This window comes from Xenopus tropicalis, chromosome 4, assembly GCF_000004195.4.
Source record: "Xenopus tropicalis strain Nigerian chromosome 4, UCB_Xtro_10.0, whole genome shotgun sequence".
NCBI classification, from domain to species: Eukaryota; Metazoa; Chordata; class Amphibia; order Anura; family Pipidae; genus Xenopus; species Xenopus tropicalis.
Genome location: NC_030680.2, coordinates 35,520,984 through 35,541,782, shown reverse-complemented (window position 1 = coordinate 35,541,782; position 20,799 = coordinate 35,520,984). Strand labels below are relative to the sequence as shown.

The 20,799-nt window shown below is 40.5% G+C and overlaps 1 protein-coding gene across 3 annotated transcripts; it reads left to right on the top strand.

The window, feature by feature from the left end:
* Positions 1 to 594: 594 nt before the first annotated feature.
* On the top strand, positions 595 to 19,924 carry nudt22 (nudix hydrolase 22). 3 transcript variants are annotated; one of them, XM_012961264.2, is made up of 6 exons: positions 595 to 705; positions 15,248 to 15,813; positions 16,922 to 17,029; positions 17,844 to 17,941; positions 18,533 to 18,626; positions 19,715 to 19,924. In XM_012961264.2, exons 2-6 carry the CDS (start codon positions 15,253 to 15,255, stop codon positions 19,814 to 19,816), a joined length of 963 nt encoding a protein of 320 aa, XP_012816718.1. In that variant the 5' UTR covers positions 595 to 705; positions 15,248 to 15,252; the 3' UTR covers positions 19,817 to 19,924. The 3 variants fall into 3 exon arrangements, with proteins under 3 accessions (XP_012816718.1, XP_012816716.1, NP_001039097.1); XM_012961262.3 differs by lacking the exon at positions 595 to 705 and adding an exon at positions 13,893 to 13,993; NM_001045632.1 differs by lacking the exon at positions 595 to 705 and adding an exon at positions 13,973 to 14,009.
* The last annotated feature ends 875 nt before the right edge of the window (positions 19,925 to 20,799 follow it).

Genomic DNA, 20,799 nt, shown 5'->3' with positions numbered 1-20,799 from the left:
CTGTAATTAGAAGATCAAATTCATATTTAACAGCTGAGTATACACTGTATATGAAGAACCGAGGGGTTTCTAACAGCACTGTTTTTAAGGTATCTTACTATAAAAAACAGTACACAGTGTACATTTCAATATTGGGGTAACATGCTATATGACTGCAGATTACAAATACGCCAAATAAAAAAAACCACGTTATCTCTGTACAACGTCAGATCCAACAACGACAAGTGAAGCTCATCCCACACATTCCCAGAATGCACAGAGGGACAGGCCAGGACGAAGTTACAGGACAGAATAGGAAGGGGCGTGACAACGTATCTTAACAGCAATAAGGGGAGGGAGAAGAGTTAGGGACCGTCTGCAAATGTTGAGATGTTTGGGCACTATAAAAACACTGGCTGACTGAAGGGAAGAAGTCTGGCAAGCAGCTGAGAAATCTTAAGGACATGTAAAGCCGCGGAGGGGACAGACGGACGCTTCCAATATGGGAGAGTCCTAAGCGTTATGCATTATCTCTGAGAGCGGACTAAACCACTGTTCTGTGGGGGCGTAATAAAGCGTAATACCCACTAACCTTCACTTCTGCTGTCCCTTCTGCTGTAGCCGCTTACGTCGATGGTAGGCGTGTTCCGGTTGGCTGTGATGTGGCCGGGAGGCCGGCGTTACTAACCAATGGTAGCAGGTGATGTGGACCTGGGCCCCTTACCGGTAAGCGAACTGATGGAGATTCTTTGATTCACAGAGAGCAAATAAACTATGTGTGTCCGCATATGCCAAGCTGCCTGCTCCCACTAATGGCAGCTCAGCGGCTCTGACTCCCTGGCCCTGGAAATGTGTTTCCCTTAATATTTCCTTGTTTCTTTAAACCAGACTAGCTGCAATATGAAAGGTCTTATGGCTAGAAATGAAATGAGCTTTCGTTTTCTGACTCTCCAACAACGCACTGTAAGTGGGAATTTGTAATTACAACTGGATTTGTATAGGGTTTGCCAGGAGGCTGGGGCTGTATGTATCCCATGCCAGTGCCATTAAAGCGATAAGGACAAGTCAGTAGGGAACTCGCCAGTATTCTAACTCATTCAGCATTGCCAGCACCAGGGCCCCATATCATGCTGATGGTCCTTAGTTTTTTCAAAATCATTGTATTTTTGACAGGGCAACTTTATGGTACCATGGGGCAAAGATCTCATTGGTGCAGTGGTGTAACCCCCTATAACCAAGAACAGGGATGCACAGAGAAGGCCTGCAGCCCTGCCTTATTTGTGGCCCTATCATTGCTTCATAGTTCTTAGGCCCCCTCTACCGCAGCACTTGCAACTGGGCTCCTTGCTGAATCAAGATAGTGCCCCTGGTTTAATACAAGTTAAAACAACAGAAATGATAATGTTGTAACACTCTCCCAGCTGATTGAAATGCATGTCAGAACATTTCAGTTTTTCCTCTGCTGTTGCTTATTTATATACTTCTTTCTTTGGGTTAAATGTGGGCAGGTCTGAAAATGTTATCTGTTGATGTACAGTGTTGGGAAGTGCATGGTGCATTGAGGCAAGGAAGTAAAGAGTCATGGCAGTTCAGATCATTGTAGCTGTTTGCCCAAACTAAGGGAACACTACCTAGGCAGTCATGCTTTCATCAAAAGATGTTGATCACTTGGATAACCTACATGATTTGCCTGTGTATGGCTACCTTAAGGGCAATGGCACATAGAGCTACTTATGGCCAGCAATTTTTAGTCTATGGCACGGTATTTTCAGCTGTTTTGTAGCTGCAAAGATAGCTAGCTACAAGTAGCATTGTGTGTGTAATAGCCCTAACTCTACCCTTCTCTACCCTGACCCCGCTGTTTTTCAGCCAATCGCCCCATGCCGCCAACTCACTGTTTCTGTTTGGGAACATGGCTAAGTTACAGACTGAGGACTTTATTCTCTGTGTTGCAGCTGAATAAATTGCAGCAAGAGATAAACAGAGGAGTACTGTGTCCAAAAAACCTACATGGGTTCAGTTGGTTAGATCTACACCTACTGATCCTACTTTTTTACCAATGAACCAACCTGGCCCTTGGCAGTTTTCCTGAACCTTGAGCTGCAACCCACTGCAAAACCCATAAGGAAAGTATTGTAAGGGGTAGGAGTGGTAGGTAGCCATATTTATATTTCTGTAACTTTTTAAATGGCCCCTATCCACCTGTGCTGTTTACCATAGTTTAGGTGGAACACTGTAACTGAAGGACAAACAGTATTGACAAAATCAGATATTTTCACTTCAGCTTTTATGCCCCCACCATGTGTGCTTTATGCACGGTATTTCCCATAGATTGCAATGTGAAGCAGTTACAGGCAGAGGGTGTATGTTGACCATCGCTATTTTCTACCTGATACACATCAGTAATCATAACACATGCCATTAGATACATTAACTGAAATTAACTAAGAACTTTTATTAACTATCAATGGGGGGGGATACAAAATCATCACAAAAAGGAACATGGAGCAAGGGGCTTCTTGAAACTATGTTATACACTATTAACACAACAATTAATATAAGCTTATGAATTTAATTGATTTAATACACATTGTAGTGTTTTGCAACTTCAAATGGGTGAAGTTGTCACAGATAGTGGCAGTACACACATACATACATAAATACATATACGGTACCTTTTATCCATAATACTCAGGATCTGGGCTTTTCTGGATAAGGGGTCTTTCTGTAATCAGGATCGCCATACCATAAATCTAATGATTCTTTAGTCTCAACAACAGAGGAAAAGAAAATAATTTTTAAAAATGTGAATTATTTAAAGTGTACTCTGTGGGAGATGGCCTTCCCATTATTTGGAGCTTTCTGGTTAACAGATCCAATACCTCTATATTGTAAGAATATGACTCGCCCTAAACTAATTACCAGTTTAAAGATACATTTATGAACTGCATCATAATTATAAATTTGTGTATTTTTAGAAGTTTCTGATGAGCAAGGGAATGAGCAGATCGAATAGAATCGCCCCATAAGGGCTAGAATACCTTTTTTTTTCCCTGTGCTAAACAATTTCTGGGTATTAGCAGGAGTAAATGAAAGTAACATTGTTATTGGAAACAAAGGTGCAAGAGTACTGAGTTTATTGATTTGCTGTTACAGTACAGAGAATGAATACGTGCAGTTGTGCACATTAATCTGACATTTACAGATAACATTAGGCTTGTACCCTGGTGAGCAGGGATACAGCTGGAATTAGCCTCCATTATCTGTCTCTTAACCCAGTAATCAGCCCTATCACTGGTAGCGCACAAAAGAGTTGTCCTTTAAACTTGGGATTTACGTACTTTCGAAACTTTTTGCCCTTCCCTGCATGAACCCTGAGCTGTAGGGTCACTGGAGTAACAGACCTGCCTGTCTGCATGTCCATTGGGGTATATTTGCTCCCTAAATGTATTTATTAATTATACTTTTGGGGGCCCAAAGGCAATTGCACACTCTGCTCTTATAGTTGTTACACCCCTAGACCCAACCACAATTCTAGCTGTCTATGGCAAACTAAATAGGGTGCTGAGAAGAACAAGAACATAATATAATATGAAACACTATATACCCTGGTATACCTGCCATTCCTCCTTAATGGGGCACAACAAATATGTGAATAACTATATAAAGGAACAGTAACAACAAAACCTTAAGAGTGTTTTAAAGTCATTGAAAGTAAATACTAGTTTAAAGTAATACTGCTGCCCCGCACTGGTAGAAGTTCTATGTTTGTTTCATAAAGATTGTAGTTTATATAAGTTAACTGTGTAGCCAAGGGGTATGTTGTGGAAATTCAGAAAACTGGAGGTCATTTGAAGTAAAAAAGATGAAGTTTATTCGGCAAGTACATACGTGGGTTCTAAGCTCAGAGTCAGAACCATGAACGAAGAAATGACGGGGTTTAAATAGTGTTTTCATGGTCACAGCGCACAAAAACAAGCCTAGAAGAAACTGTTCTCAGAATGTTACATTGTAGTTCTGAACTCAAGGATGTGACTAAACCAACCACAGAAGTCCTGAAACAGCACTAACCATTTAAGGGGGGCATAAATCTGTCATAACTCTGCCTATACAGATTCAGCCATTATAGGGGCAGATATTCAAGCTGGAAAAAATGTACAATGGTGTTTTACTGAGTTTACCTGTTATCTGCTATGTAACCTGTGCCATTAAGCCCTAAACTACTGTCTCTACGTGTGTTTTAGCAGAGGCAATTCTCAGTATTGGCAGGGTATTTTCTGGAGTTTAGTAGCCGTGAAAAAGTAGCTGCTACTAGTAGCTCCGTGTGTCTTAACCCTTCACTTTTCGCAGTGACAGACAGGGAGATTAGTTGCCACGTGACAAATCCTCGTTGCCGCGGGCGACTGATCTCCCCGCAATGCCATCCCACCGGCAATGTAAATCATCGGTGGGATGGCATTAGCGGCACTACGATTTGCCGAAGTTGCCTTGAGAGGATGCTTTGGGCAAACAACACAACGTGTACTAGCACAGGGTAACACTAAATTATATTTTAATTACTTTGATACACTTTCGTTTTTTGACAAAATTGCCCCCCCCCCCACCCCCTTAAGTTCTGCCCTTTGAGCCTATGGAGACTCTTCATGCAAGGTCCGCACCAACATGCCAATGTAATACTTATCTGACAGGTCTCCATAGGTCCCCTGTATGTTTCTTTAAGTGGCCTGGAGTGTGTTTCACTCATTTGACAAACTTGCCAAATGGGTGAATCTAACCATGTATGCCCACTTTTAGATTTATAGTAGGAAATAGTGGCACCTTTATTCATGCATAGGGGAACCTACGTGCTAAATCATTAAAGTAAAGCATCTGTTTCCAAAATGACATTTCAAAAATTCCACATTGTTTTTAAGTAAACACTTAGTGACAGTATCCAGATAATCTGCAAATTGTACCCCCATAGGCTGTATAGCTGCGACTACTTTTCCAAAAAAAATTTTAACAGGGCTTCGCTGGCATATTAGGGCTCATTTACAAACACCACTAACCAAGAACATCTAATTTCTTTCCTTTCAGTTTCCTCCTGCAATAGACTTATCAGATCTCATCTCTGACTGCTTGCTATGGATCACAGCACTGCTAAATATTGTACAGTTAGGAAATGGACCTCAGTGAATGTTTTCTAATGTCATTGGTGCATTTTATTGCCAAGCCAACCATTGACAACTTGATACAAACCAAACAATGAGTGCAGTTTAGCTTTGCATCAAATGTCACTAAGCAATGACATGTCTGGTGAATGGGCCACTGTGGGTCCCAGATTCCAAGACCTGGTCAGTCAGTTCAGGATAATAACTCTATTGCCCTACCATATATTCTGTATATGACCAATTTAAAGAATAAGTAAACCTTATATTTAAAAAATCTGTAAAATTATTCTGTATCCAAATTTTGTTTCTGTGTTACAAGCAGCTGATCTGCAGACTTCAAACAGGGGCCTACTGTGCATGTCTGATTGATTTAGGGTTTGCTTCTGTGCTTCCCTGTGTTGCTTTCCCCTGAGTTCCACTGCAGGGAAGAGCAGCAACGAACACATCCTATTCTTTCTAATGTGCTTGTACTCACACAGGCGCATACAGAAGAATATGATGTGTTTGGTTGTGTGCTCCCCTGCGGTGGATGCACTGCAGGGAAACACACAAACACTCGTGAGTACAAGCTCTTAATTGAAGCAAAGGCAATGAGCATGCTCAGTAGGCACCTCTATGAGATCTTCATAGTCAGAGAGAAGGGCTCTAAAAGCAAAAGGGGCAGAGCTTCAGACTAGACAAGGAAGTCGGTAAAAGAGCTGCAGATCAGCTGCTTGTTATAGAGAAACAAAATAAATCTGTATACAGGAAGAAAGGTGTGTGTGTGTGTGTATATATAATATATATATATATATCATAGACAGCCATACGAGACATATATTATATATCTGTTATATTTGTTCCCTTTTAATAACATTGGGATCTACTACCATTTTAACCAGCTGGGCTAACCCTAATTATCTTAAGGATAGCCAATGGAATGATAGGATTTGATGGGGATCACTGTGCCTATTATCGATGTTTTTGAGACGTCAGGGTCATTAAATTTTAAAATGTCTACATGAATAATATACTGTGGAACTAAACCATGTGAGTCTATCTGTGGCAAAAACAAAGTTAAGGCTAATGCCACATGGGTCTAATTCTTGGCCTGAGTTTAACATTAGCCAATCATCTGCTGGAGTATCCACTCTTTCCTGTGTCTGCATCCAGAGTCAGTTAGCTTGGGTGCAGTCACACAGAGTGGATTTCATTGCCGCAACACATGAGTATGCATTTTCACTCTTAACATTTGCTCTGTGTGTCTGCACCCAGACCGACACAGCGACTCTGGGTGCAGACACAGAAGTGCGTGATTATGATTGGAGGGCTGTTTCTCTGCCTTCACTTACGCAGGTTGGGAAACAACCCAGTGAGGTCATAGCCAAACGGTAACCATGTATTGAAAGACCTGCTTGTTTGGTGACTTTGGCCTAATATGCCCATCTTGAGGCATATCTGGTTAATTGGCCAAACAGTCAGATCATAATTGCTGCTATGCATACCATTGAATCAAGAACCATATCAATGCACATATCCAGTCCTCGATCCAATGGGTAAAATCAAATCTGCCCTATCGACATATGACCAATTTTCACCCAGATATCTGGGGTAAGCCCATCGGAGGGCCCTATACACTGATAAGCTGCTGTCTTGGTCTGTCAGCAGTTTTTATCGCCAATATATGACCACCTTAATGGCTTGTACTCACAAGCGTTTTTTTATGCTTTTACAAATACATGGTGTGCGCAACAAAAACACATCATATGCAATTATATGCGTTTTTTAAGGCAGCTAAGTGAATTTTTGTCAGTTTCAAATGCATTCCTATATTCTACTAAATATGAACGCACGTCAAGAGCAAGAAAATGTGATGAAACATGGATGCAGTAGAATGCAACTGTCAACACTCATGAGTACAAGGCAGAGTACAGGCAGAATATAATGGAATCAATTAGCAAATGGGTTTAGGTGCACTCATTCCTGCATCTCAAACGCAAATTGAACGCATTAAAACATGCTCAGGAGTATGAGCTAATGCCACACCATGCGTATGGTGTATTTTTTTTTGGCAAGCCGAAAATACGTGCCTGCACCCAAATGAATGGAATACGCTCGGGTGCAGGCACATGTAGCCGAAATCCACATTAAAAACGTGAGAGAATGCAAAGTCTCGTGTTTTTTATGTGGATTTTGGCTACATGTGCCTGCACCCGAGCGTATTCCATGCATCCGGTGCAGGCACAGGTAGAAGCATATGGCGCATATTTTCAGCAAGCGTTTTTCAGCTTGCCGAATAAATACGCCATATGCATGGTGTGGCATTAGCCTAAGATAATATAAAAGCCATAATCTTCCTCCTCAGACAGTTTAATTAGCAGGCGTTTTATGACACCTCCTACCAATAAAGCAAATAAATGAAATCTTTCCAATTAATTAGATGAATTCATTTATTGCCAAGAGGGAAGATTATGTTTTCTGGAAGAGCATAATGCAATTAGACTGATTAATAGTATGGTGTATGAAAAAAGCCCAGAAACAGTTCTGCATTTTTATCCATTTAAATGGTTTATGCATAATATTATAGCACAAAATAAAGATTTAAAAATGAAAGCTAATATATAGTGATATAAGAGAGAAGGTTCTACCCGACACCCTTTACATGTGCTAAGTGAAAGCATTTTGGGTGCCAGACATATAATTAGCATTCATGTACAAATCCAATAGAAAGGAACAATGGTTATGCTAGGAGCTACAGAGAACAGGGAACAATAAGAATGATCCATTCTTAATACATAAGAAAGGGCAGTTTACATTAGGAATGCAAATATCCAACAAACGGCAAGTAACTTATTCATGGACACACTACAAAGTTCCATCAATGTATGCTGAGGTTTGTTCAGTTCATTAGCTACCCCGCAGTGAAATTTTCCCTTTACTATGATTGAACACTGCAGAGCGGTACAAAAGAAAATTGCATACTGGCTACTAGTGCAGTAACCCATAACAACCAGACATTTACTTTCATTAGTTTAAGTGTGCGAGACTGATGAACGATAGGTGCTTACTGTAAAGTGCCGCACCTGTTTTAGTAAATGAGATCATTCGATGCTTGCATACTTAACTGTTTGAGTGCTGGGCACTTTTTATATTGCCATGTATTTGGCAGCCACTAAACACACAGCACAGCCCCGATCATAAAGGCAACATTGAATCTATGGCACTGGCATGATGCTACTTATATGCTGGCATCATAGATTAAGTTCTCTTCCCTTTAGGGCTATGACAAAGAGATCTACTGTGGGTGTCTAATCTCCCAATGACATCCCACTGGCGATAATGTAAATCGCTGGTGGTAAAACATGCGTGTTGCTTTGCAAATTTGGACTACTTATACGTTGCTTCAGCTTTATTTGGAGGTATGTATGTATGTATATCTTTATTTATAAAGCGCTACTTATGTACGCAGCACTGTACAGTAGAATACATTTATACAAACGGGGTTATTAAGATAATAGATAAATACAAAGTACAACAATAAATACAAGGTACAGTTGCAATAAGAGTCAAAAACACAAGATGATGGAGGTCCCTGCCCCGTAGAGCTTACAATCTATATTTTAAGATTGATTGTGATAGAGGATATTTGGTGCAGGCAACTACCCCAATCCTTAGCTGTCCATGCTTCCCCTTAGCCAGCCGTAGTGGTTCCATCCAACCTCTGAAGGTTATTATGCAGGCCATTGGTAACATCAGCCAAAAAATCAAGCCCAATTACAAACAGTACTTATATTGCTTTAGCTGTTCATTTGAATAACCCCTTTAATACCCTGATACTCTGCTTAGAATGTATAAATGTGTCATTCCTAGCTGATGAGTGGTTTCAAAAGTAGGGTACTGGGGTGATACAGTGTAGAACAGTCAGGATTTCCATACTTATAGATCTCAAAATCTAAAGGGGTGCATGAGGTTGCCACTTTGGCTGTATTTTACTGGCCTGGCCAGTAAAAATTATGCTTGGCTCCAATGTTAGTGATAGGGAAGAAAGATAAATATATAGGAAGGCCTGTATTATTTTTTTCCAGAAGAGGTGGCAACTCTAGGGGTGCAGCATAGAAGATGTTATAGAATGTTTTCACAATGGCCTTTCACTGTGTTTATTATTTGTTGCAAATGGGTGTTAGGATGCACACTGTAAAATACAAAATTCTGGTACGAGGGTTCAGTCAATAACCAGTGTATTTGATGACAGACCTGACCAGAGACTGGATATCAGAACACTGCATTCCCATTTTGACTAGTGAATGTTGCTGGGAAATGCCTCCTGTAGCTTTCCCAGGAGAGTGTCTCTGATGACACTCGTCTATTTGCAAACAGAATAGCTGCAGGGCACCATTAGAGACTCGCAAAAGCACAGCATGAAGGTCTCTATATGGTACTAGCCTGCAGGAATAACACTAATACTTGATTAGCTTTGCATTCTTCAGTTCTTTGGTGCAGGAAACTTAAAACTGCTGGTAAACTACAATTCCCAGTTCCATTTTCTGACTAAAGATACTGGGGTGCAGCAAGAGATGTAAAGCTCCTTGTTTATGGGACACAAATTAAACTTTGTCTAACTCTACAGGGTGCATTTTATTCTGGCAAAGAATAATGCATAACATTACACTCACAGAAATCCCTCTTTATCTCATAAACATCCAAGGTGGCAAAATTAAAAAATGATCTCATTATTTTCCCCCCTCACATGAAGTAATGGGTGTACCTGGTGGTGGGTAATATCCGGGTGATTGATCATTTGACCTTTGGGACAATGATTGGAGCTATGCAGGACATTGGGACAAGGACTGCATCAACAGGCAGATGTGGGCCTCTGTCTAATGGCAAAATCAAACCTGCCCAATTTTGGGGCAGATAGTCTGTCAGGCCTTTGGCTGGCAACATACGAGCCAATAACCTATTGACTCAGTCTAGAAGGACTGAGTTGGCAGCTTTTATCAGCCTGTGTGTGGCCACCTTAACATGAAAAACTCACTTTATTCTTTCCCTGCCCAGACCCTTATTTACCTTCTTGCTAGGAATCCTGTGTTTTTTAGTTCTTGCCCCATAAGCATGCTAAAAATGAGCTTTGATTTAGTCTGGTGTTTTTTGGAAAAATACAAAAATATGGAGCAGTTTAAAGCAATGCTGTATTTCATTTAGGGCTATGGAACCTACTTGGCAATTTGTAGCTTGTGAGGTGGCCAGCAAAATGCTCAAAATTGGCACTCTGCAGACTTACGATGTAATCATTTTTCCTTTGTATAAACACTTACTAAACGTTTAAGGAAGCACGTCATTCCCGGGATGTTTCATATGATTGTTCATACAATTGTCACCCTTAGTAACCCTAAGTAAAGAGAAGTGGGTGACTTTAGGTAACTGCAGAACTAAAGTGCTGGTGGTGGTGGTGGTGTTGTTGTTGTTATGAATTCTGTGGAGCAATTCCTTTGAAGAGGATGTAGATTGAGTCTGTGGCAGGAGTAATACAAAACCTGTAAGTCTGATTTCATTGCATTTAGAGACATGTTAATTAGATAAGTCTCTGAAAGATAAGCCACTTAGCATTACATTATGTTTTGTTGTTTGAAGAAACCCCGCTCCTTCTAAGTAGATCTGTAGTCCTGAAGGTGGCCATACACATTCATATTTTAGTGTGTCGATTAGTTGATGCAACTTTTAAAAAAAAAAAAAACTCAGCAGCGACTAATTGCACTGACTAATTGTCCTGTGTGTCTTTGCCCATAGTCTTTTTACAACAAATATTTGGATATTGATCGTACATTAAAATGCAACAATCTAAAACTAACATTCAGACTGAAATTGTAGGATAGAGTCCTAAAAATAACAAATTGAAGGATGTTCTACACATAAAATAATTGGCAACGAAAGTGATGTCCCAGAAATGCATTGTAGGTCCCCCAAGGATACACAATATATGCACATGTCAGATACACAATACATGGACAGATTTAATCGTTATCTGAATGAAATTTTCTAACCTATAACTAAACAACCATTCATCATGGTACGAAAATTATTAGGACAATAATTTGAAGTCCTCACACAGTCTAAAAAAATCATTATATTGGTGCATGTATGGCAGGCTTCAGGGCTCAAGCTGCCAATACATGTGCTGATGTAATCACACAAAACAAAGTTTTGCACAGTTGTTGGACCTTGTGTGGGGTCTGAATAACTGTTCTGAAAATTTTCAGACCATGGTGATAAAAGTGCCCATACACGTGAAGATTTGCTCTCTTGGCGAGGTAGCCAAATGAGTGGATCTTCACCCCATATCCCCACCTACGGGTGGGCGATATCGGGGAACATGTAGGCTAATTCGATCGTTTGGCCCGAATTATAATGCGGTCCCTGATCCGACTAAATCTTTTAACCTGCCTGATATGATAATATCAGGCCAGATATCGGTCGGGTATGGTTGCCGTTTCTGCCCCTACACGGGCCGATAAGCTGCCGAATCGGTCCAAGGGACCATGTATGGGGGCCTTTAGTTGTTTAGTCATTTTTGTTGGATAGCAATAATATCTATGCATGTATTGCCTATCTGATGATATCCATGGGGGACCTAAGACATATACACAAAATGCACACATGCACAAAGGAACTTTGTGTACATTTGTCAAAGTTTCACACTTTAAAGGGCAAATTCTTTCTCCAACAAAAACACTTTCTTTTCTTCTGCTGCTCTGTATTAGGCATTCATATATAATGGGCTAATTTTTAAACGGAAAACAAAATCTGTTTTTCAAAATAGAAACGGACTTTATCATAACATGTTTGTTCATATAAACGTGTATTATATGGTTAAGCAAGAACATCATTCCCGCAATGTTTCGTACGATTGTTGTCAGTCAATTAATCATTCAATTAATCATCAAAAACAATGACAGGCAAATTAGGGTTATTTAGTCCTTTTATGTAGTAGCCCAATGGCAATGGGCATTTTGTCAGTGCTATATGGAATATGTTGGCTCTTTACAATTACATGTTAATAATAAAAAGAAACATTATCTGTCTGACAACATACCAATCATATCATGCCAACGGGCATTAATCACTGGTGTCCAGCACAATGCAGACTAAAGTAATATAGATAACTACTGATTTCAGGTTTGTTTAGTGTTTGTAGCTAATTGGCAACATCAGTGGGACATAAATTCATAATTTCTATGGAATCAATAGACGATAATGGAATGCCACAGAGACCCAACCACCTAAGAAGCTTCTTTAGGGCAAAAATGCTGAATACTGTCTAAAGGCTGTATTTATGTCAAATTATTATACATATAGTAAATATTTAAAGCAGAAGTGTTCCTTCTTATTGTTTAGGTATAACAAACATTTTTTTTGTTTTGCATAGTTGTTTTTAGTTTTGTTTGTTTAAAAAGTAGAATTGTTCCAAGGAAGGGGAGGGGGAGCACAGAGCCAAATGCTCACTGCCCATTGTACTTCAGCACTAATGCGGTGTGACAGGGACTTTGCGTCACTACAGCTCCCTCTGAGATCTGCTGACTCAGCACATGGTCCCAATGGGAACGCCACATATTTATCAAAGGGTTGAAATAGAGCTAAGCTGGCCACACACTGATAGATCTGCTTGTTTGGTAAGGTTGCCATCTATGCTCCGATATGGTCCTCATCAGAGTAGATTTTCAGATGTAACCAATTGATATCTGGTGCTATACACAGGCTGATATGCTGCCAACCAGTGGTGTAATGGGAAATCGCCAGGCACCCCTGTAAAAAAAAAAAAAAAAAAGTTCCTCAATTTTCCCTTGCAGTGCTGGAGTTCAATTTTAGCCTGGGTACTATCTGCAAGGAGTTTATGTTCTCCCTGGGTTCCCTCTGGGTGTTGCATTTATCTCTCAATCCAGAATGCTCAAAACCTGGCATTTTCCGGATAAGGGGTCTTTACTTAAGTTGGATCTCGATACCTTAGGTGTACAAAAATCACTAAACATTAATTAACCCAAAAGTATTATTTTGCCCCCAATAAGGATGAATTATATTTCAGATGGGATCAAGTACAAGTACTGTTTTATTATTACAGAGAAAAGGAGATATTTTGTTATTGTTTGATTAACATGGAGTCTATGGGGGGTGGCCTCCCTGTAATTCAGAATTCCTGGTTAACAGGTTTCCCGTTATGTACAGGCAGGTTAAATTGACCCTAGTACATGTGAATGTGAAAGAGACCATATATTGTAAGCTCCATTTGGCAGGGACTGTTGTGTATCATGTGTAATCTTTGTAAATAGCTGTGTAAATGTTTCTGCACTAAATAACCAACAATCGCCTCATCTCCTGCCTGAGTAGTGCTTGCACAGTACAGCTAATGTAATGTACATGTGTTGGGCAGAGAGTGGCCGAGGGGTGACTGCAAATCTGAGAAAAGGGGTCCCCCTCTCAGCTCCACCACCAGGTTTAGCTGGAGAGATTACAAAGAATGCATCTATACTTTTGTTGTATATAAAATATGAATATGGAAGTATATAGATAGGAGCAACACAGACTGTTCCATAGAGATGGATATAGAAAGACTGGCAGACAGAAAGGTACACTGTTTTATTTGATTTGTGATACTTTACAGAGTACAAATGGAGAGTGAATTCATTGGAATAATAGAATGCCGCCCCCCCATTGTGCACCAATTAGTCAGGGCCGGGGAGGGGCTGGTTTCACTGGATCCTGAAGTGACGCTCCTGAACTCCTGTTGATGTGTGAAAAGGGGGTGTGGCAAGGGCCATATAATGACTGTAGTGTATCAGAATAGGCAGAAGCAGACCTGTTAAAGAGAGCCATGCGGATAAGAGAAAGAGAAGGTACTGTGTCTGTGAGGTGGGACTAGCACTGGGGCATTTCTGGCTACTGCTGGCAGATGAGGCTGGCATGGCTTGGTCTTTGGCTAAGATATGTATTTTACAGATGCATGGGGAATTTAATTAGTGTGTAAGATGGCACTGGTATTGTGAATATTTACAGAGATGGCACCGGTATTGTAAATATTTTCAGAGAGAGATGGCACTGGTACTATGAATATTTCCAGAGAGATGGCACTGGTATGGCACTTGGTAATTGTATGTGTGTATACATGAATGAACTGGAAATGCAGCACTTCCTCATGCAAATATACAGTGTGTGTGAGATTTGGCTACAGTACATCAGATTGGACTAGTGCTGTATCTACACCATGTATATCTGGGCACAATAACAGGAATGTCAGAAGGCAATGCCTGCATAGAAATAATTCTATATAATGCGTTTGTGTGTGTGTGTGTGTGGGGGGGGGGTGGAATTCAACTGAATAAGGTGTCTAGCTATGCAGAACAATCGTGCTGAAAGGGGCCTGCAAATTACAAAAATACATATAATACATATAAATAAATAAATATATTCTATGCTAGGCGAAGGCCTTGACATTTGTCCCTGCTGTGTACCTTCATCTGTTAAAAAAAATTTAAATTCTTACCACTGGGGGGCAACAGACAAAGTATTTGGTCAACAAATACATCTACTGTGCAACTGATATGGGATTGGGCAAACCCAATGCTTTGTCACATTGCACATGTGCTAGGCACACAACTTAACCACACAGGGAAGAATAATTCAGGTGTTTATTTGAGGGCATCCAGTGAAAAGAGAACTGTCAGGAATTCAGCTCAATATATCTAAATAACCAGCATTGTATGATAATTTTATTTTATGGTTTTCAATATGTTAGTAGTGGCTGTTTTATAGAATTATTGGGTTATACATAATCCTATATCCTCAGTGTAAAATGGAGATAGGCCAGTAAAAATTATGCTTTTGTCTAGAAAAGATGGCAACTGTAGTTGGATAAATTTAGTGGCTATAAAAGGCCTAATGTTCTGCATAGTCCACTTACAGGCCCCAGGGTTCTAGGTGACTGGCCCTCTAAAACATTTTTTTGGTCCCCTGCCTGGCTGGGTCCATAGATCTGTTAGTTTTCCGTCATCATTTTGTTCAAATCCAACCCATGATTATTTAGAATATCAGATAAGAGGCACATTACATGTAAATGTATCTTCTAACACTCTTCTTCATTTACTCTCCAGCCCCCATGGATCCAGAAATTTCCATCCTTTACTGCAGCCCTTGTCCTGAGGGGCTCCCCCAGCGCAGAGTCCGAGCTCAACTATCACCTCACTATCAACGGCGCTGTCTGCCCCCACCTCTGGAGGAGCAAATTCTGCTGGAATGGGAGGAGCGAAAAAGCAAGCAGCCATGGGTCTTCAATGGGGCTAAATTTAGGCTTCATTCTGTGAAAGCAGAGTTAAATCAAAGAAGAGAGAAGACCAACCGGGAGAACAGGCTTGGAGAAATAGGAGATCACATAAGGCCTGCCGAGTCTGATGTGGATGAGCAGGGTGGGCTAACTCTCCATCTTGCTCTTACCTCGTACAGAGACTTCTTGGGCACCAATTGGTCGGGTAATGCAAAGGCATTGCAGGAGAGAGGTGGTAGGGAACATGGAGACCCAGAGGCTTACCTAGCCCAGCCACTGGGAGTAGGAGCTGCTTTGCAGTGCAGTGATGGCCGATTTGTGCTGCTGAGGAGAAGCAACAGAGTTGGAGAAGCACCAGGGCTGCTTGATATTCCAGGTGGACACCCTGAGCCAAAGGTATGAAGGGGCAAGAATTCAGAGTCAGAGGAAATAAATACGGGTATGGGATCCCTTATCCGGAAACCCATTATCCAGAAAGCTCCAAATTCCGGAAAGCCCGTCTCCCATAGACTCCATTTTAATCAAATAATACAGAATTTTAAAACTGATTTCCTTTTTCTCTGTAGTAATAAAACTGTACCTTGTACTTGATCCCAACTAAGATATAAATAATCATTATTGGATACAAAACAATCCTATTGGGTTTAATTAATATTTTATTGATTTTTTAGTAGACTTAAGTTATGGAGATCCAAATTACGGAAAGACCCCTTATCCGGAATACCCTTGGTCCCGAGAATTCTGGATAACGGATCCTATACCTGTATTTTTTAAAAGAGAAAAATATTATGGTACTTCATGGGAAAATATTATACGTTTCATAGAATTATTTGCTATTATTTTTTGTCCTCTAAACACTAAGGAATGGTGATATGTGCATTTGTGAAAGATTCTTGCTGCATTTTATCTACTGAATATTAATTTTGTTTATCATAATTATCTGTCATAGATTGATGTGGTACAGAAGCGCAAAACATCTGGTGTAACGTGTCTTGGTTAATTCTTTGCTAAGCTTTAGTTCTCCTTTAAAGGAGAAGGAAAAGCTAAGACACTTGGGGGTGCCAAAATATCAGGCACCCCCAAGTGACTTGAATCGCCTACCTTTTACCCCGGGCTGGTGCCCCTGTACGGAGAGAACAGCACCAGCCTGGGGTAGCAGCGAGCGCTTTTTCCTTCCTTCTTTGCATGCGCAGTAGAGTGAGAAGCTGAACTTTAACAGAGAAGTCAGCTTTTTCACTCTACTGCGCATGCGCCTGACTCACAGTTAAGGCTTAAGGAACGCGGAAGGAGGAAGCGCATAGCTACAGGTGCCCCGGGCTGGTGCGGTTTTCTCCTAACAGGGGCACCAGCCCGGGGTACAAGGTAAGCGATTCCAGTCACTTGGGGGTGCCTAACATTTTAGCACCCCCAAGTGACTTAGCCTTTCCTTCCCCTTTAAATATAGCTATAATACAACTCACCACAGTTTGTCTAAAATACTTGTCCACTTTCTCATTTAAACCAGGCTGTTGCCCCCAATATCCCAGAAGAAGAGCTCTCCCTTGATGTTCTGAAGCCAGAGCTGGTCATTACAGAGCTGTTCTCTTCTATCCTTGCAGAGATACGGGATGAGGTGAGTACAGAGAGAATAACTGAATCATTTAGCTGTGGAAAGGATTTTTTACAGTGGATCACAGTCAGCACTATATAACTTCAAGGATACCAAATAAATAATAAGTGATTGATAGCAGTGCCAAAGGAAGGGGGCTGGCTATGGTCCAGTGCCTAGAGCAGCACTGGACCTGAATGAACCCAGCTGTAAAGAAGTGATTTTGTCCTGTTCATCCAGAGAGAATTGTTCCAGGATGTTCAGGTCAGTTGGATGATATTTTGAGCACTATTTGTAAACTGAGGTGCGCAACTATCGTGTGACTAAGCTGAATGCAAATCTGGGCCCAGATCCCTCCAAAACAGGCACAATGTTAATACATACCCCAAAAGACTTGTTAGTTTTGCAAAAGCTGTCTCTACAAAATAATAACTGTGGTGGGGATTAAATACCCAAACATCGTACAGCCAACCCCCAAATTTACATCCCTGCATTTTACGGTTTCCTTTTTCAATTTCCCTTACATTTTCATGAATTATACAACAAATTGTTTTGGTCCCCTGAAAATGTAAAACAGGAATTAATGTTACAATAATACAGTACTGTCTCTAATGCAGTAGGTCTATAATAAATGGCTGCTGTTAACCTAGACTTACAAAATGTAATTAAAATATTCTCTTTTTTTTTAACATCTTGTGCAATAGTGAATACCAGTCTGTGTTACTGCTTTAAAAAAATATAGCCTTCTGTCACAATATTATTGCCAATTCCACTACAGCAGTGCCCACTATAAGCCTGGTAAAGCCATCTAACATGTTCTTTCCTGCCTTTCTTGTAGGTTAATTTACCCTTATGGAGCCTCAGTGAACCATTGCTCCTTGGCATTGCTCGTAACCACACTAGCGCTGGACGTCCTAGTGCTGAATTCTATGTCAGGTAGTAGGACTATTATAATTATTCTTATATTTACAGGAAGTGCTATTAATGTTAAATGATGCTTACCATGCATGTTTCATAAGGATTATTAGCTACACCCCACAGCTTTTTGTTTAACCTGTGCTAACATTATAGGGGAAAGGTCTAGGCTGTGTTTAAAGCCAATATATTGAGAGGTCCTGAAAATATATTCTGGCAATTGCTGTATAGTCTTTAGCTGACATTTACCTGTCGAGGTCTGCTTGCCTATTATTATTATTATTATTAATATTAACATTTATTTATAAAGCTCCAACATATTCCGCAGCGCTGTACAATAAGTGGGTTACATACATTGAACATAGAGTAACATAAAGCAATCAATAACTGATAAAAGAGTTGAAGAGAACCCTGCCCAAAGAGCTTACAATCTACAAGGCCTACAGTCCAAACTGTCAGCAATGGTACTAACGACCTGTTAATTTATTTGAGGGGGTACTTTATCTTCAACCCCATGTTTTTTTTTTATTCCCTTTTAATCCTAGCCTCCCTGGTCTGTTACATCCATCTTTACTATCCTGGTTAATAATGTTTTTTTTTTTTCTTTTTCAGATGTAGTTTCAGTTCTGAAGAGGTAAGGGAAAGGTACCTGCAAGGAGGTCCTGAGGCAAGCGAATCTACTGACATTATATTTATAGACAGAGAGGTAAGACCATAACTTCCATGTTTAAAATCAAGTTCTGGTTATGATTACTCAGCCCACAGCCAAACATTTGGGTACTGTCAAATTTGGCTACCCACATGGATGACAAATTCCATCAGTTTACTGCTATTTGAAGTGGGAAGTGCTCCCCTGTCACTTGTGCATCCATGCATGGCAGGTGGGGTTGGGAGATCAGATTCTCCTTGCAGGTAGACCGTTTGCAAAACCCTGGAACAGCAGGATGAGTGTAGATTTCTTCAAAAGGGACCTTATATTCAGTAATTGGCAAACAATAATACAGAAATTGGTTAAATGCTTGATTTATATTGTTGCATATATGGTCATTTTAAAATCCTATCTGCCTTTCAGCTCGCCACATATGCAATCCTGTAATTTCTGAGTGCAGAGAGGGTAAAAGTTACTTAAAAGAAAGGGCCTTATCATTGGGGTGCCAAAATGTTAAGCACCCCTTAATGATTTTAATCACTTAACTGATACCCCGGGCTGGTGATTACAATCACTGGAGGGTGCATAACATTTGGCACCCCCCAAGGATTGTTACTTTCCTTCTACTTTAAAGGGGATCAATACCGTAAAAATGAATTGATGTAAATGTATTCAGAGTGATCACCTTAGCGCATATATATATTATTTACGCCAACCACTCAACAGCTCTTTGAAAGTCTTAGTATCAGCCTTAGTAACTGTCCCCGTGCTTCCTGTATAGTCACTTGTGTCGGAAGTGGTTACTGGTACTGCTTACTAGTTTAGCAGAGCCTAGGGTCGGATATAGATCCATGTGGGAGCACTAACCATGACTTTTATAATGGCTGCATTTAGGGGGTGATAGACAGGAGTCTTGTCAGGACCACAGTAAAATAAAGGGGTTCAGGAAAGCATTAAAAAGTGGACCCTCACTTGAAATGGATGGTGCTTGGGAATATCTTGAGTGGGGCTTGGTTGGGTCAGAGGCATGGCCAGTCAGGGGGCTCTGATACTTTAAGGCAACAAAGGAAATTATAACCAGTTCTCCACAAATATAATTAATCTTTTAGCATCTGTGTAACTGTTACATTCTCTCTTTACCCCAGGAAATGTTGTCCCTTGAAAAATCAGAGATGTGGAAGGAACTGTGTCCATCAGCCAAGGGATGTGTGAAACTTTACCTGCTGGTACGGGAACAACAATCCTGACACACACACACACTTGCTAGCTATTGGAATTTCACATCTTTAGATTTACATCCTAAATGTTGTGTGTGTGTATATATATGTTTTTTAAATAAATTCATTTTCAGTAAATGATTGTTTCAGTTTGTGTCATTGCTTGTGGAAATATTAACTTGTGCAGAAATCAAAAGCTCTGCATCACTGTGTATGTATTTCTGTCTACAATTTAAAAACGACAGAATCTCACCCTCAGGCTGTCACCCTCCTTGCCCACATTTTTGGAACAGCTGCTTTAACTAAAGGCTTGCAGTTTGGCTGTCAATCATACTGTAATAAAATCAAATAATCCAAAATATGGCCTTTAATCAAAATGGGGAGGCAAAGAGAACTGATGGATTATCTTGTATCACAGGAAAATCACGATCTAGAAGTTGAATAAATCAGTCCCTTAGGCTAAGGTCACATGGGGCATTGATGCACTTCCCTCCACTCCTTTGTGTCTCTGCACTGACAAGCATATGGTCAGCCTGTGTGCAGACACATAGAATACACGTGAAAAAGCATATTTTTAGCCTTTTCACAGTAAAATCCATGTTGTGTATTTGCACACAGGCTGATGCCATGCATGGTCAATACAGATAAACAGAGAAGCAGATGGCGTGCAGGCAGAGAGAAGCTAGTGCATAGTCCTGTGTCCACTTAGACTTAAAGCGGCCATACACGTTACCATCTGCTCATTTGGTGAGATCGCCAATACTGGGCTAATTCAATAGTTTGGCCCTAGGGGGGCAATGAGTGTATAGGGGCCAATGGCCCACATCCGATACGGTGCCCGATCTGACGGGAAAATCAAACCAGCCTGATGGACACCGATTGTCTGACTATCAGTTGTGGAAGCCCTATGCACAGGCAAGCAAAAGTGGCATCTTAAAGGAGAAGGAAAGGTAAAAACTAAGTAAGCTTAATCAGAAAGGTCTATGTAAATACAGCCATAAGCACTCTGACTT